Source organism: Rousettus aegyptiacus, unplaced genomic scaffold, assembly GCF_014176215.1.
Source record: "Rousettus aegyptiacus isolate mRouAeg1 unplaced genomic scaffold, mRouAeg1.p scaffold_m13_p_6, whole genome shotgun sequence".
NCBI classification, from domain to species: domain Eukaryota; kingdom Metazoa; phylum Chordata; class Mammalia; order Chiroptera; family Pteropodidae; genus Rousettus; species Rousettus aegyptiacus.
This window is the reverse complement of record NW_023416309.1, coordinates 32,080,274-32,094,909: the sequence shown is the minus strand read 5'-3', so window position 1 is coordinate 32,094,909 and position 14,636 is coordinate 32,080,274. Positions and strand designations below refer to the sequence as shown.

The 14,636-nt window shown below is 37.8% G+C and overlaps 1 protein-coding gene and 1 pseudogene across 1 annotated transcript; one reads left to right on the top strand and one right to left on the bottom strand.

The window, feature by feature from the left end:
• Positions 1–832: 832 nt before the first annotated feature.
• Positions 833–8,620, bottom strand: LOC107501624 (interferon-induced protein with tetratricopeptide repeats 1). The gene is made up of 2 exons (XM_016127954.2): positions 8,498–8,620; positions 833–2,567 (listed from the first exon to the last, which is right to left on the bottom strand). The coding sequence occupies exons 1-2, from the start codon at positions 8,500–8,502 to the stop codon at positions 1,139–1,141; spliced, it is 1,434 nt and encodes a 477-aa protein (XP_015983440.2). The 5' UTR covers positions 8,503–8,620; the 3' UTR covers positions 833–1,138.
• LOC118604759 lies at positions 7,419–7,537 on the top strand (annotated as a pseudogene).
• Positions 8,621–14,636: the final 6,016 nt, after the last annotated feature.

The window sequence follows — 14,636 nt, the reverse complement described above, 5'->3', positions numbered from 1 at the left end:
TCAATACTAGCAAATGACTGAATAAATAGTGCTTCAAACAAACTGACACAAAACGAGAACTGCTTGGAACAATTGACGATGAATTAAATTTCAAAAATCTTCATGGAGAAAGCAGACCTTTAATTGAGTATTTGTTTTATTGTGTCTCTCTCAGCAGACTGTTAAACTGCATGAGGTTCAGAGAAAATGTCTACTTCTTTCACTGAAAGGAAGCAGAATATACCATCCCCAGGTTTGCTATATTGGCATAAGAATTACTTTGAGTGGAAGGCAGTTGAAAGAAGCAGATATAAGAAAGGCTGTCTATCGTCCTCCTATCTACCTAACACAGGACGTAAATGTGTGAAGGTGTCCCCTCTCCTTTCTCTTCCAGAAAAGGCAGGGTTAATCATCTGAGATAACTCCAGGCCTTTATCCCACAGAGTCACTACCAAAGGAATCTATGTAATAAATTTTGGTAACTAGCAGTTATCTTCCATTAGCTTTCCCCATAATTTACCTTTCTACAATTTACCATCTTAGAAACTCAAGGTTCTTTTCCTTTTATCACTTCTCTAAAAAAAGTATCATTCATTTGTTAAGAGGCTATTTATATAAGCCCAAGTTCTAACCACCCCTTTGAGGTACTCATCACTGGGTATTCTCAGGTCTATCTGAGATGCGCACACGTTAATGAACTTTTGTCTGTCTTTCTCTTGTTAATGTGTCTTTTGTTAGTCCAATTTAGGGGGCCCCAGTCAATAAACCTAAGATGGGTAGAGGAAAAGAAGTTTCTTTATATCACCATACTATTTTTGATATCTAGCACTGAAAACTATTTGTTGACTAAATGAATGAATTGGACAGTTTATTTTATGTAAATGCAGTATTTTATTTGCTACAAATCTACTTAACAAACTGTTCATTCTACTATATAACATTCACAGAGAAATGTTTTCTCTCTTCCTCCCCCTCACACAGAGAGACGTATCTATTCTACTTCACTATTTTCTGAATACGACTAATATATTATCAGGTTTGAGTAATTGTTCAAAAATTACATCATCACAGCGAATTACAATATATGTTTCCGAAAGCAGTAGCAAAAAAATCATTTATACATGTTAACCTAAAATCAAATGAACTGTGAAAGTGTTCCCTATTTCAGTCCCACAGAGCTCTCAAAGTCAGCAGCCAGCTTTAGGGCCCGCTCGTCAGACTCCGAAGCTTCATTTATTTCTCCTTTCAATTTGTCGATGAACCTGAGGATCCTCAAGCTTTCTATGTCTGATGCATTTCTCCGAAGTTTTCTTAAAACCAATTTCTCCAAAGAACTGATACTTTTATCTCTTGAATATGACTGGTTTTCTATGTTTATTGCTTTTAAATAATAGATAATTGCATCGCTTTCAGATTTCCTTTGAAATTCCTGAAATTGGCCATAGTGGAAATATATATCTTGCAGAATATCTTTGTCAAGTGTTTTCATGGAAAACACTTTTTGATAAGTGTCTTCAGCTTTTTCATAGTTGCCTATTTCTATGTACATATCTGCCAGGTGTATGTAAGCTATCTCAAATGTGGGCTTTAGTTTCAGTGTGAATTCAAAATGAGATATGGCTAAGTTTGCTATTCTATTGACATTTTCTCTATCCTGTCCTCTAGGCTGCCATTTTGTAGTTTTCTTTATTTGTAAAACTTGTGATCTGTAGCAAAGCCCTATCTGGTGATGCAGGAAGGCAGAAGAGGGTGTTGCTTGCAAAGCATCTTTTAAGAGCTGAAGTGCTTTATCCAAAGAGCCTTTTCTTCGGTAAAACATGGCTGCATAACGAAAGACATAGGTCTGCGAGGACATTTTGGTCAGTGCTTCTTCAATGTACTTTTCTCCTTCAGCTGTTTCTCCTACATCCTGAAGCTTCAGGCCAAGGAGAGCCTTAATATATGCATCTTCCGGATTTAGCCTGATGGCCTGTTTTAGGGGGCATAGAGAAAATGCCTCTTTATGCTGCGGTAGTTTGTGAAAGCTATCCAGACGAAACATGGTGATCGCATACCCAGTGTTGAATTCAGGATTTTCAGGGTCTACTTCCAGAGCCTTTTCAAAGCAGGCCTTGGCTCGTTCATAATTCTTTCCTCCACATTTCAGCAAGGCCCAACCTTCCTCACAGTCCATCTCAGGACCCTCCAGTCTATAGCAGGAGGGACTGGCAACTTTCTTGCAAGTGTTTTCCACTTTGTCCAGGTAAATCTGGACTTCTCCCAGGTTGCCCAGGTGGTAATACAGCCAGGCATAGTTGCCCCAGGTAACCAGCCTTTTTGTGTCTGATTGGTTGGTAGGTTCTTGCTGGATTAAGTCTTCAGCTTCTTTCAAGCTCTCCAGGGCTTCCTTATTTTGGCCTTTCAGGTGTTTTATATAGGCCAGTAGGTTGTGCACTCCCACGTTGTGTTTGATGTCTAGGAATTCAATCTCATCGAAGATCCTGTTTTCTAAATCAGTAATTTCAGTGTCTTCGATTAGCAACTTCCATGTAAAGTGACATCTCAGCTGCTCCAGCCTGTCCTTGACCTGATCTTCATCAGCATTCTTACTGTGAAAACAAAAGCAGATTTTCCTGGTCAGATGAGGAATAACCAATGAAAAGAGACCAGGTAAAACACTTTGTATTTATAGTTTAGCTTTGACGAGGAGACACCTGCTTTGATTTTCCTTAGAGTCCCTTTACAGTTGACCCTCGAGCAACACTGGTTTGAACTGGGTATGTCCGCTTATTCGTGAACTTTTTTCCGTAAATACACTCAGCTGTTCTTATCAGAGGTTTTACATCCAGGGATTCGACCAACCGTGGATGGAAAACAGTGTTTCCCATTCCTAGCCATGGATGGAAAATATTACTGTTTTTGATCTGTGGTTGGTTGAATCTGCAGATGCCAAGGGCCAACTGTGGAATTTAAAGTTATAGTGGGTTTTCAACTGTGTGGGGACAGGGAGTGGAGGTGAGGTGGGATTCGCATCCCTACCCTCCATGTTGTTCAAGTGTCAGCTGTATTTCTAAGATCTGCTTGGAGTTCAAATGTGGTTCACTTGGCTCCATATGCTGGCTCCAGCACGTTCTATCCAAGTAACCTCTTTGTGCTCCAGAGTCCTATTTGTCAAATAGGGATAATAATAGTACTTATCAGACAGGTTGGTGAGGATTAGTAAGCCATATTTGTAAAGCACCTCTCATATATGACGTGGTATATAAGAGTTTCCTATTTTCATATTAATATAATTTGGATAGAGCCCAGTTAGAACCTCAGGACCTTAGTCTGCAGCTTATGTAACAAGACCACCTAAAATAAGACCACTTAAAAGGGATAATTTTAACCGATTATTTCTTTTTCACTTATTATTTGGAAATAATTTTAGATTCATAGAAAGTTGCAAAGGTAGTACATAGTTTCAGGGCACCCTTCACCCAGTTTCTCCCAGTGCTTATATCTTATATAACTATAGTACAATATCAAAATTAGGAAATTGAAATTGGTATTATATGTGTAGAGTTGAATGCCATTTTATCATGTGAGTAAATCCATGGAACCACCACCTTGATCAAGATCTAGAACTACTCCATCATCACAAATATCTCCCTCACACTATTTCTTTATAGTCACATGTGTCTTCTTCCCCAAACATCTCTCACCTCTAATAACACTAATTTGTTATTTATAATTTTTTTATTTCAAGAATGTCATATAAATGGAATCATATGGTATGTGACCTTTTGAGATTGGCTTTTTTTCACTCATCACTGACATTTCAGTTGTTTCTGGTTTGGACCTATTACAAATAAAAGTGCTATGAATAGTTGTGTACAGGATTTTGCTTGTACAAACAGGTGCAATTGCACCCAGAGGTGCAATTGCTAGGCCATATGGTGTGTGCCCAGAGATGCAATTGCTAGGCCCCATGGTGTGTGCTTATGTTTTTAAGAAACTGCCACGTTTTTCCAGTGTTATATCATTTTACATTCCTACTAGCAATGTATGAATGATCCAGTTCTCTCTATCCTTACCAGTGTTTGATATTTTCACTTTTTTTTTTTAAAGATTCTAGTCCTTCTAATAGGTATGTAGTCATCTCTCATTATGGTCTTACTTTGCACTTCCCTAATGGCTAGTGGTGGTGAACAGCTTTCCACATGTTTATTTGCCACTTGCATACCCTCTTTGGTGAAATATTTCTTCATATCTTTTGCCTATTTTCTAATTGGATTGTTTGTTTTTATCGTTCAGTTTTGATAATTCTTTATAAATTCTAGATATAAGTTCTTTATGAGGTATGTGATTTTCAAACATTTTCTCAGTGTGTAGCTTTTTATTCCTTGATTGAATCTTTTGAAAAGCAAACGTTTTAATTCTGATGAAGTATAATTTATTAATTTTTAAAATCATATGGATCATGCTTATAGTATCATGTCCAGGAAGTCTTCACCAAGCCCTAGGTCCTGAATTTACCCCTATGATTTCTTCTACAATTTTATAGTTTTGCATTGTACATTTAAATCTATGATCCACTTTGAGTTAATTTTCCTGTAACATATCAATATTAGATTGATAAATTTTTTTTTTGGCCTATGGACATCCAATTGCTCCAGCACCATTTCTTAAAAGACTATTATTTCTCCACTGAATTGCTTTTGTGCCTTTATTAAAAATCTGTTGGAAGAAAAAAAATGGCTTAGATGATAGAGGTTCTGTTCATCCCTCGGGCGACCAAATCAAAGTAGTGACAGAAACAAGGAGCAACAGCAAGGAAAAAATCGCCTGGGATCTAGATGAACAAGCCATACAACTAGGTAGAAGTCCAAGAAATCACCCGGCAGAAGGTAGGATGAGGACGCGGGGCTACCTGGTCTGGAGAGGCTGAGTGAGATAGAGGCTGCGGCAGCGTCAGACTACTCTTAAAGGGGCCGCATCCACGAGCAGATTTTCGTGGCGACGGACCTGCTTGCTCTGAGCACCAGTGCTAATTCAGCTGTATGCAGGGGGCACCAGGGACTTACAGAGACTCATAGTAGGAGTGAGGGCCCAGGTGAGACTCACTCTGTACAGAAGTGCCGGCAGAATCCATTGTTCCCTGTTGAGCCCGCTCCCTTGCCAATGCTCTAGACTCAGAGCCGCCATAGCCCTGAGGTATGGTCCATGGCTCCACCTGGGGTGTAAAACCAGGACCTTCTGCGTGTAACCACTACATTATGGAGCCACCTCACCTAGGAATAAATTTAATGAAACATGTGAAGGACCTATATGAAAACTATGAGACCTAATTAAAAGAAATCAAAGAAGATACAAAGAAATGGAAAGACATTCTGAGTTCTTGGATTGGAAGAAGCAACATCGTTAAAATGACCTTATTACCTAAAGCATTATACAGATTTAATGCAATCCCCATCAAAATCCCATTGACATTTCTTAAAGAAATAGAACAAAAAACCCATCAGATTTGCACGGAAGCACGAAAGACCCTGAATTGCCAAAGCCATCCTGAGAAAAAAGAATGAGGCTGGAGGCATCACTCTGCCTAACTCCAAGTTATACTATAGAGTGACAATAATCAAAATGGCATGGTATTGGCAGGAAAACAGACATACAGAGCAGTGGAACAGAATCGAGAGTCTAGAAATAAATCTATGTTTATATGGGAAAATAATTTTCAACAAAAAAAACCCAAAACCATACAGTGGAGAAAGGAAAGTCTCTTCAATAAATGATACTGGGAAAACTGGAAATCCACCTGCAAAAGAATGAAACTAGCTGTTATCTATCACCACACACCAAAATTAACTCAAAATGGATTAAGGACCTGACTATAAGACCTGAAACAATAAAGTGCATGGAAAAAAACATAGGAACTAAACTCATGGACCTTAACTTAAAGAGGATTTTATGAATTTGACCTCAAAGGCAAGGGAAGTAAAAGCAAAACAAAATGACTGAAAATACATTTAACTAAAAAGCCTCTGCTCAGCAAAAGAAACTGTCAACGAGGTAAAGAGACAACCATCTGAATGGGAAAAAATATTTGCAAGCAACGACTCTGATAAGGGCTTAATATCCAAAATGTACAAAGAACTCATACAACTCAATAACAACCAAAAAACAAATGAGCCAAGCAAAAAATGGGAGAGGACCTGAACAGACACTTCTTTCTAGAGGACATTCAAATGGTCAACAAACATATGAAAAGATGCTCCACATCTCTGGCTGTTAGGGAAATGCAAATCAAAACCACAATGAGATACCATCTCTTACTTGTTAGGATAGCTCTTATCAACAGGACGAGTAACAACGATTGTTGGAGAAGATGCAGAGAAAAAGGAACCTTCATACACTGCTGGTGGGACTACAAATGGGTACAGCCACTATGGAAAACAGTATGGGGATTCCTTTAAAAACTAAGAATTGATCTACCATATGATCCAGCAATCCCTCTTCTGGATATTTACCCTAAAGAACTGAAAATCTATATCCAAAAAGATATTGTACACTGATGTTCATAGCAGCATTATTCACAGTAGTCAGGACATATAAGCAACTGAAGTGCCCTACGATAGATGATTGGATAAAGAAGCTGTGGTACATATATGCAATGGAATATTACTCAGCCATAAGAAAAGATGAAATACTGCCACTTGCGACAACATGGATGAACCTTGAGATAATCATGCTAAATGCAATAAGCCAGACAGAAAAAGTTGAAAACCACATGATAGCACTTATATGTGGATATAAACATAAAAGTAACAAACAAACAAGGTAAACAGACTCATGGACATGGACAATAGACTAGTATTTATCAGAGGATAGGTGGGGGGGGGAGGGAGGTAGATGAGGTAAAAGGAGTCAAATATGTGGTGACAGAAAGAAATCTAACTATGGGAGGGGAACACACGATGTAATGTATACAAAAGCAATAAAACGCGAAAACAATTAGTATGCTCTCTGAAATTATCACACAGACCCCCACTGGTTTAAAGGTTAAACAAGATGTCATTGAATAGAGACTCTGGTTCATATCTCAGCTCTATCACTTATTATCTATGTGATCTTAACATTTTTATATCTAAGATTCATTATTACACAATGAGTATAACATGAGTACTTGCCTCACGTTTTCTTTTGAATATTAAATGTAACAATTTACATAATATTTTTAGAAGCTTTAGAAGCCAGGCTGGCATTTAATAAGCATTCATGAGGTGATAACTACTTTTATATAATAATAGTAATAATAATATTATTATTATTTTAATTAATAATTTAAAATAATAGTATTATTATTATTATTATTATCAATGACAATCCACTCTGTCTGTGGACCAAAGGGGAGAGGAGGGTGTTTATCAAGGGCCCATACTGTGCATTTTCTGAAACTTTTGCTCCTTCAAAATTTTGTCACTCACAGCCATGCTACCCTGAACAAGCCCAATTCTATCTGATCTTGGAAGCTAAGCAGGGTTGGGCCTGGTTAGTACTTGGATGGGAGACCACCTAGGGAGACCAGGTGCTATAGGCTTAAAAAATAAACAAAAAATAAAAAAAAAAATAGGGGATTATAAATTGACAAGGTCCTTGCAAACTGTGAGGTCAATCAAGGGTTGCTTCGCCTAAAAAAATAAAAAATTTTAAAACATAAAATTTTGTTCACTGGAGTACTGAGGAAAAATTATCAGATCAATAGTGATTAATATATATAATTTTTTTAACCTGCTGATATCAGGTATTATTTGAATCTAGAATGAGTTTCAATAATATAGAAATTCCCACATTAGGTCCCAAGTCCTGTGGACAGGAGGATATCAAGTATCTGCAGACTACCTGGCTTCCCCAGGGGAGCGGTAATCTGCTCATTTTAAATCCAGTTGAACTGAGAAGGCTTGACATAGAAGCCCAGCAGTGCAGATAGTGAGACCAGAAGCTTACAGAGGAAGGCCATGTTTTCTAGGCAGTGAGCATAGATCCCATGGCATCCCCACAATACTTCTCTTAAGATAGCTGAGACACCTCACAACTGGCTCACACAACTGAGTGGTCTCTATTTTTCCTCCATGCTTAGGAGGCAGCTAAAAGCAATGTCTCTCTCCACACAAACTGTCTATTTCCTCCCTATGTCAGTGAGTTTGGTAAAAAATATATTCAGAGATTGGATCATCTCCCTTCTTGCAAAATTCTTTTCCCATTTCCCTCTTCTTCTTTGGGCTTTAACACGAGGAAAGCTTCCTTTAAGTGATGCTAACAAAAATAAAAATGCTAACAAAAATAAAAATAACAAAAACAGTTAATGTGTGTGTGTGAATGTACATGCACCACACATACATACATACACACATGCATGCAACACCCAGTTCGTAAGCAAATGCTCAAATAGAAGAGTAAGAAAACTTGATATCACTGAAACTAAGTCTATTGAGATAGTGTTGATTAAAACTTTTCAAAAACTTTAGACATAAAGGCAGAGAAGTAGAGAAATCCTTACCTCATGGTTGCAATATATTAAACAGCAGTTCTGTAGTATTTTGGTTTGCTGGATGGCCAGCCTGTCTTGTGGGTTTTCAGGTAATGCTAGGTACAGGACAAGGCTTTATAAAGGAGATAAACAGCTCCTTATAAGGTAACTTGTAAGTGTGCAAGAACAAATTGGAAACCCACATGAAAACTGAAAGTAGAAACTGAAACTGAAGTTTTCAGCCTTCTTGCTGGAGGAAAATGAAACTTAAGCAAGTGATTCCTTTGTTTTGTTTCAAAAACTGATCAAGGAGAAGCTCGTGAAAAGCAGTCTTAGTGATGGGCTAATTCCTCTCTCGCAGTCTATCTGGCCTTGTACAAACTGCAGAGCTGGCTACATGTCAGTTATGTAGAGTCCACTGAACCTGGAGTCAGGGACGCCTGTGAAAATTGACTGTGTGCACTTGCCAAGGTCATGCCCTAGATCTCTGCTTCAGTTTGCTTATCTGGAAACCAAAGTTGTTTTGTAATATAAAAGCCTGCAAATCTCTAAACTGGAATCTTAATCCAACTTTGTTCCTATTTTCTGAGAGTGTATATCATTCTAGACCCTTCTGGAGAATGGTCAATGACAATAAGAGACCTAGAACTCCTTTATATACAGGAGCAGAGAAAATATATATGTGCTACCCTCTTGAGACTTCAAACAAAACATGTTAGGCCTAAATAACAATATGTTCTTATTTTTGATACTCTCATTATAGTTATCTAAAGTGTTCTTATTCACCAGACATGATTGTCATACCTATGTATGAGCTCTGTCCAGTCTTCTCGGTGTCCACGGCACCCAGGCTTGGCTTATCCCAACCTGGCCTGTGTCATCTTTTGTACTCATGGTGTTTGTGGGGAGAGGTGGAGTAAAACAAGTGCTGAGGGTGGGGTCTTGGGTTGAGGTTGTCTCCTATTACAGGTGTCTGCCAAGCTCCCGTTACTCCCTATTTTTCATTGGAAAATGCCCCACTCTCCTGATACCTGTAGTAAAGTGGTAATTCCCCGGCAGCTTTTGCAAAGCAAATTTATCCCAATCATAGTTAATTTAATCACAGGGAAGTGCTTATGGAGAGTAGACAATTAGACTTGCTTCATTGGGAAGCTGATTCTGGGAAGTGTAGGACCTGTAACATAAATATTTGGATACCATTGTCAGCCATGTTTTTCCATGTGGCCTGAAAATAATGCAAACAAAGGAAGCTTAGTTACAGAGAAGAATATCAAGTAGTTGAGCTGACAGAAATAGAGAATTTGAGATAAAAGATAGAAAGTTCTGATGGTATCTTTTGCCCACGGTTTCATCAAGAGTCACAGGGCAAAGACTATGTGCTATGTCTTCGGAGGTTTCCAGGTGAGTTCTGAATTGTATGAAACTAGATTACCAATGAATGGACCTGTGATGAGTGTTCCTAACGCTGTAGAAACATAGCAACTGGCCAGGGCTGGGAACCAGATCTGCCCCCCACCCTGAAGGCAAAACTCAGTCCATCATTGTCTGTCATGGAGGCTGGTGACTGGATTCCAGATGACTGTGCAGAAAAGGAAGAATTCGGGGAGGTAGCCCCATTTTCAGTTAGTCTCCTATACATGGAAGGAATCTACTATAATATAAATATATCATATAAAATAAAATTATTTCCAATTAAGTTACCAGGATACTGGTTGTTACTTTGAGTTTCAGCTTGAAAGAAATAAATGACCCACCTGGTTCAGGAAAGAAAGAAATAAACCAAATATCAAGAGAGCCTCTTAATACCTGATTCTTGGGCAGGAGGTCAAAGCAAGGTGCCATGGTTTGGCATAGAGAGCTTTCTATTTCTCCAGCACGGATACCCACATCCTTAGTCAAATTCTAACTCAATCTTAACTACACTTCATGGAACTTGAGTTTAAATAATTAGCAACTACCTGGCACATAGGAGCATGGAAATAAGAGGTCGTTGTTATTATTATTATTTATCATCATCATTATTATTAATGTTATTATTATAAGTCATCGAGTTAAAGTAATGTTTTCTTTTTAAAAAGCCACCTATACTTTGTCTTTTAAAATAAACAGAAGAGGAGCAGTTGCAAGAATATTTTCTTGTTACAAACACTAAATCAGATACACTGCCAGATCTAAAAATTTTCCTTTCAGTCTCCCCTGCACAGATCATCTCCCATCTCAGCCCTCATCAATTCTATAAGCTTCCCCTGAGACATTGTTACTAAATGCAAGGGGTTCATCTCTTGGTGAGTGTTGCCTAGTGAATCTCGACCAAGACAGTATACGAGCAAAGAAAGCTTATTACTTGCAGCAAATAAAGAGAGTACTGGGGATATCTCCCAAAGTGATGTTTCTCCAAATAGACAAAAGGAGTCACCATTACTGGGACTAGTTAAACATATTCATCAAAAAGAGACAGGTCATTATATGTAGGGGCAAGGTCATTCTAGCACAGGCACAGTAGAGAATCATGCTTTATTATACATCTCTCATGTAGAAAATGGATAAACTCTGCCTGGGGAGGAGAATTTGATATTTTAATGAAGAAAAGTCAGCCTTTGTTTTTTTAGGCATCCTTATGTGGTTTCAACAGGAACAAGGTGTGGTCAATCATTCACGGAATTCTTTGTTCTATAAGACAGATCAGCAAAGACTATTAAGTTTCACAATTCAGCAACTCTTTTAAACTCATCCTGTTTACAAAATCCTGAACTAGTCAGGAAGTTCTGCTCAATAAAAATGTCTCAATAAATAAGCCAGGTTTATCCACGTAGCCTGATAAATGTTCAGGCTATAAGGAAGTGCTTAAATAAATGAACTCGAAAACCTCTCCTGTTGGGGAACAAGGTGTCTTTGGAATTCTTGGGGGGAAAAATTGGAAATGTAATTTTCCAACACATTAGATATAAGACAGAGAGAGGCAGACAAATGTTTGTCTTATAACTGCTGTGAATTGGTCAGTGGTCTCGGTTCTACAGGGCTCTGACTTTGGCTGAGTTGGTATTCAAAATTTTGTCCAGTGCTTCTTTGGGGGTAAGCAAGCCCATGAGTGACACAAGACAGAGCATCATTAAGGAGAGAGAAAAAGGCAACAAAATACGTGTGTGTGTGTGTGTGTGTGTGTGTGTGTGTGTGTGTACACTTAGGAAAGAAAAAAAGAACTGGAGACAATGAAACTTTTAGAAAATGAAATTTCAGCACTGAGCTATGAGTCCATTCCCAGGAGTCTAAGACCAGCTCCCTGAGTGACTGACCAGCAATAATAAGCCATTTCTCTGTGAGCCTCACTTTCCTCAGCTGATAAACAAGTGATTCGGAATAGGTTATCAGATCTCAACCCCTACTGCACACTAGAATCATCTAGGGAGGTTTTAAGAATAATGGTAACTAGGTCCCATCCCAGACCAATTGAAATCATCTCTAGGAATGGGCCCCCAACCTCGATAGTAAAAAGAAATCCTCAGGTGATTTTGATAAACACGTGGGCTGGAAACAGAGCCTTGATGATCCCTAATGTCTATCATGTGACCGAAATTCTCTGAATGAATGATGTGGGACTTGGTCTCAACATACTCCTTTTGAGTAAGGCTCAGATTCAGTATCTTCATTACTCTGCCTTATTTCCCCACCTGCACAGTAGGCAATTAACCCCTCAGTCTCTTCCTGATCCACAGAATAGGATGGAAAAAGAATAGAAAGTTTTGACCACCATGTAGAAAGTATGCACTTAGCTTTTGAGACTATTCCTAGATACTTCCAATCACAGAACTCAAAGACACCATAAGTCCTTTGTTATGAATGGTCTGATGATTTTCAAATCTCCTCATGAGTTTTCAAGGATCCACTCAGCCCACCTTGACCCACAGTGCAGCTTACTATAACATATTCAAGTACTAACTGAATTTTTATCATTTCCTCTTCTATATTTCAGGCTTATTTTGAAGTAGTTATAGACTCATAGGAAGTTGCAGGAAGAGTCTCTCAGATACCTACTTAAGAGCAACATCTCATATAACTATTGCACAATATCAAAACCAGGAAAATGACATTGATATTGTGTATGTATTTTAAATATTAAATATATCATGAGTAAATTTTACATATTTAAGTTTACAAGATTTTTACTTACCCTAGTTGATCTCACATCTGTGTATCTTTTCTCCCAAACCGATTATCTCTTTCCAAGTGATACCAACGTTCGTATGATCTATTCTGCAACACACTGTCTCAGAATAACAAAATCAACAAAAGAGCCTCAAAATGATTGCTGAATCGTTTAAGATTTTTTCTGTTTGCTGTTCCTTTTGTCCATAAGATATATCTTTCTAGAGATATAGTCAATTTATAGTGTATTAAAAATCACAGGCAATACTTCATATCTATGTGATTTTATACTCTACCCCACATATATTTTGGTTTATTTGCCTCGGTTTGATTTAATTTTTAGATATTGTTTTTGACCTTTGCATCCTAACATTTTATTATGAACATGATCTAACAGAGAAAAATTGAGAGAATTTTACAATGAATACTAATATACTCACCACCTAGATTCTACAGTAACATTTTCCTAATTTGCTTTATTATACATCTATTCATCCACAATTTATTTGTCCTTCAATTTATATTTCTGTTGCATAAGAAAGTAATCAGTATAACTAATTGATAAAACGTTTCAGCATGCCTATTATTATGACTTTAATTACGCCTTGTTTACAAGGAAAAAACAATATTCCTTCTCTAGTTGTTTTCTACTGGATAAATCCAATAAATCTGAGCACTGGAGTCAGGGTATTTTGCTATTATAACTATGTGGGTGAGGAAAGGTTTCACTGAGAAAGTGGCAATTCGGCGAAGGTGTGAACAAGGTGAAGGAATGAGCACTGTGAATATGGGGCTAGAAAAGAGCATTAGGCAGGGAAACAGCGAAATCGAAGTCTTGGAGATGGAAGCACAGTTGAGATGTGCGGAGAGTGTAGCTGGAGTGAGGAAAGCAGGGGAAGTTATAAAATCTGAGGTCAGAGAGGTAACGTGGAGGTGGTGGGCCTGTTAGCTATTGTAGCCACAATACGATGTTTGTATATTATAGTCATAGTCACAATGTTTATTTTAAGTGGAAAGCCACATTTTAGAAAAGGTACTGAATGATTTATTTTGGGTAGGAAAATAAACCCAGAATTTCCTCCTTACCAAGGATATAGAAAAATTTAACAGAGCTCCAATGTTTGAAAAATGTTTTTCCTTCCTTGTTCATACTTCTTTCCCTTCTTTTCTTTCACTGTATCTGGGCCAAGAGATAGTCTCTTATTAAGGTTTAATGGATAACAAGCAATCAATTGTAAAAATCAAAGAAACAAACGAACAAAAAACCTCTCCTGGTTATTTACATGTACTGTTTAGAAATTCACATTCAGACAGACAAAAGCCATCTATAAAAATTTTAAAGAAGTAGACATTTTCAGGATTGAGAAAAACAAAGACCTGACTGTTGAGTGTTGAATGTGCTGAAATTACTAAATGGAATTCAAATATCAGTCTTTTTTTCACAGACTGTTGTACTGGGTGGATTCATAGGCAACTCAGTAGTGTATATTGTCTTTTGAATCTGAATTTCTGTTTCTACCAACATGTAAAACACAGCAACTAGAGAAAAAGGGAAATAGAAAGTGAAACATGGCAACTGATCTAAAACTTGCTTGGGATACTGCAAGTTAAGTACTAACTTAATGACTCATCCAACAGATGGATGTGAGAGCTTCTCAACCTTGGGACCATTGACATTTAGGCTGGATAATTCTTTGTTGTGGAAATTGTCCTGTGCATTGTAAGACGCATACTCAGCACACTTGCATATGTATACCCACTAGATGTCAGCAGCACTCCGAAACTGTCCTCAGATGTGCCAAATGCAACAACTTTTTGCCCAGAGGGTCAAAATCCTCCTCTTCCCTTTTACTCTCCAACCACTTCAGTTGAAAATCATGGTTACAATCATGTATTACATGGTTACAATCATGGTTACTCTCATGTATATGCCTAATTTTTCAGGAAGGAGAGCAGAAGTTGAATACAGATGTAGAGAAGTTGGGGATGTCGAGACAATGCTAAGTCAATGCCAGCTTTCAAGGTT